This window comes from Formica exsecta, unplaced genomic scaffold (assembly GCF_003651465.1).
Source record: "Formica exsecta isolate Colony F162 unplaced genomic scaffold, ASM365146v1 scaffold1556, whole genome shotgun sequence".
Lineage (NCBI taxonomy): Eukaryota > Metazoa > Arthropoda > Insecta > Hymenoptera > Formicidae > Formica > Formica exsecta.
The window spans coordinates 1-3,546 of NW_021848879.1; the positions used below are offsets into that span (position 1 = coordinate 1).

At 34.0% G+C, this 3,546-nt stretch overlaps 1 protein-coding gene across 1 annotated transcript; it reads right to left on the minus strand.

The window, feature by feature from the left end:
- Positions 1-668: 668 nt before the first annotated feature.
- Positions 669-2,653, minus strand: LOC115233029 (sterol O-acyltransferase 2-like). The gene is made up of 4 exons (XM_029803238.1): positions 2,490-2,653; positions 2,113-2,276; positions 1,480-1,753; positions 669-1,323 (listed from the first exon to the last, which is right to left on the minus strand). Exons 1-4 carry the CDS (start codon positions 2,580-2,582, stop codon positions 901-903), a joined length of 954 nt encoding a protein of 317 aa, XP_029659098.1. The 5' UTR covers positions 2,583-2,653; the 3' UTR covers positions 669-900.
- Positions 2,654-3,546: the final 893 nt, after the last annotated feature.

The following is a 3,546-nucleotide window of genomic DNA, read 5'->3' on the forward strand; positions in this document are numbered from 1 at the left end:
TTTAACGGTTACAACTTAGACATTATCGTTTAATATAAAATTCGAAATCGAACATAATCGTTTATCGTAAGAGAACTTTCGGACTTCCAATTATATATTTTTTTCCATATTTTGCTTTCTTCTTTAATTATATTATTATACTATGTTAACGTAGCTTTTGTTATTTTAATTTATCTTAATAAAAATTTTTTTTATCTTGCATTAAAAGTGAAAGCACAAATGTATAAGTGTAAATTCTTTAGCATAGTACATTCTTTAGTACATTTCGACGTGATAGATTTTTTGAAATGCTATCAATGTTTTCATAAATCATTGTCTTCGCATTTTATAATTATATTTATACCACAGGATTTTTTATATATGTATATAAAATCACAATTGTTCTTAATGCACCAGAACATATTACCATACAAAATTCTATAAGTTTTAAGAAATTACAATTTAAAATTTAACCAAATTTTAATCATTATTTTATATTAATAATTCGAACGAATCAGTTGCCTATTGATCCTTTGTCATTATTGCGATTTTATTTACCGTAAATTAATTTGGCAATTTCTGTATAATTATATATAATTACCGGCATATATAATAAATAATATATAATAAATAATAGATTTAATTTTCATTAAACTTTATATAATTTCATAATTTTTATATAAATATTATTGTATATTATATTATAATGATACATATGAAATTTATTAAATTTAACAAAATCAATAATTATATATATTTGCCGGTAATTATGCATAATAATCAATTATTAACATATGTACAATAATAGCGGAGAGCTTCTCCGTCACTTTTCACTTCGAGATTAATTCCCCGCTAATAGTTTCTCTGAAACGGTAAATAAATTATCCCGCGAAAAGAATTCATCGCTGGAAGATGAACACCCTACACGGCAAGTTGCCTCTGACAGTTCCAGCTTCGCGGTAGAAGCAAGTCCGCATAGTAATCGGAATATGGCGAACAGTTGTAACGGGCATAATATTCTGTCGCATACAAACTGACCAGAATGCCGTTGCCGATGCAGAAGCTCACCCACATGCTGATGTTGTTGAAGACGTTGCACAAGGTTAGAATAAAGGATACGCCGAAAACAATCAAGAACACTGGGTAGAAGAAATGGAACGTGAACGCAAAGATATATTCGTGCCAGATGGTTGATATGAGAAATACGGTGAAGGTCGCGAGCGACTTGTTGCGCGGCACCACGATCTCGTACATATCCTTGTAGATGTACGCGTAGAGCCAGTCTTGGACCACCACGTTCCACGTGCGATGATACATGCGGTAGGACGTGGAGTTCCACCAATCCTGCAACCGACGAATAATTTATAAACCGATTATTTTGACAACAGCCTGAAGAAGTTACCAAGAATCGACCATTGGTATGATTTAATAGAAATTTTTGGTCGTGAGATATTTTCATTGAATGGCAATCTAAGGAACATGTATATAAGTGAGACTCGCCTTATAAAACAACCGGTCAGCGAATCGCAGCATCTCCGCCCAGGCATTCATCCACGCGTGCAGCAGAAGATAGTTCCCGGAGATGAAAACGAGGACCCCGGGAATGCTCGCGTCGATAATATTCTTGACGAACCACATTGGTTCGAAAGGCTGTGTACCAAAGGTATAAAAGACCGGCGTCACAAATTGCTCCAGGATAAAGGCGAAATAGAAGATCATTAGGCCGACTTGGGCGAAATTTTGAATTACGAATTTCCACCTGATCTTTTTTGTCCTGAAAAATAAACCGCGCGAATCTTTCTTGAGTTTTTCAATTATACGATATTATGCCGAAATGACAACCCATTATTGAATTAAGATATCGTTTGTTCTAATTGATTTAAAAATTTGAATTATTAGAAAAGATTAAGAATTCTTTATACATCTCAAAATACTTTAAAAGTTTTTTGTTTTATATTAATATAGTACAACTCCATCAAAAGCAACATTATGGAGTGTCTACAAAATGTAATAGCAAAGTTAAAAATTTAGATTATTGAAGAGAGAGAGAGAGAGAGAGATTGAGGATTCTTAAAGATTAAGTTTCAAGGACTTTTTCTTATTTATGGAGAGATTTATCGAGAAATTGTTTACCTTGGATATTCATCGCGGTATATCAAAGTCGGCGCGAACAGGAAATACAAGTATTGCGAAAATCGAGGTCCACTCGGCGGTGAAATATCGCTATGGGGTTTGTATGATAAAAATCTGGGTGCCACGCTCCTAACGAAAGCATGATGTTTCATGATCAGACGTAACTGAAAAAGCAAATGTCCGTTTAAATGAAGAAAGGTTAAATCATTGTTATTATATTTATAATTTTTAATACGATATATTGGGCGTAAAATATTCAACTTTTCTATTATTATTCTAATATATCTTCTGTAAAATTAAAGAATTATTTTTATTGTCAAAAATATTTTATGTGGGACGGGAGAGAGAACTTCGAATAAGATTAAAATTTTAATTACTTGTTCCAAAAGTAAGGCTATATTGCAAGCTACGCCTAGATTCTCTCTGTTTATTGCTCTATTAGGAAAAATTATAAACAGGACTTGATACATTATGAAGATTGTCAGCCAACCGTAATCCCATAGTTTTCGGGCAATAAGATCTGTAAAAATGGAAAATATTACTAGTTAAATTATAAAGATAATTTTAATTGGAATTGTTTGATAATTCTTATAATTATTCTAGATTGTGTTAGTTATTATACTTTTATATTGTACTATTATTAATATCATATTATATGGTAAAAAACTGATCAATTATTTTAGGTTACATTTTATAATCTTATTCTTGAATCAAATTATTATCATTTATAATTATTTGAATTTTGGTTGACAATTATGTAAAACAATTTGTGTATCTAATTTTTTTTCCTCGATTAATGCTTACGAAATTAATTAGTAATGTTTGCCTTTTGATTGAAATTGATTCAAGTAAGTTTTTCTAATTTCTTGTACGACACACACACACACACACACACACACACACACACACACACACACACACACACACACACACACACACACACACACACACACACACACACACACACACACACACACACACACACACACACACACACACACACACACACACACACACACACACACACACACACACACACACACACACACACACACACACACACACACACACACACACACACACACACACACACACACACACACACACACACACACACACACACACACACACACACACACACACACACACACACACACACACACACACACACACACACACACACACACACACACACACACACACACACACACACACACACACACACACACACACACACACACACACACACACACACACACACACACACACACACACACACACACACACACACACACACACACACACACACACACACACACACACACACACACACACACACACACACACACACACACACACACACACACACACACACACACACACACACACACACACACACACACACACACACACACACACACACACACACACACA

What these genes read in the sequence shown, in the direction of transcription:
- LOC115233029 (XM_029803238.1), bottom strand. Translation starts at nt 2,582, where the DNA reads ATGTATCAAGTCCTGTTTATAATTTTTCCTAATAGAGCAATAAACAGA. An exon ending in TACCGCGATGAATATCCAAG is followed by an intron (nt 1,754 to 2,112) that starts GTAAACAATTTC and finishes TTTATTTTTCAG; the next exon opens with GACAAAAAAGATCAGGTGGA. An exon ending in CTGACCGGTTGTTTTATAAG is followed by an intron (nt 1,324 to 1,479) that starts GCGAGTCTCACT and finishes CGTCGGTTGCAG; the next exon opens with GATTGGTGGAACTCCACGTC.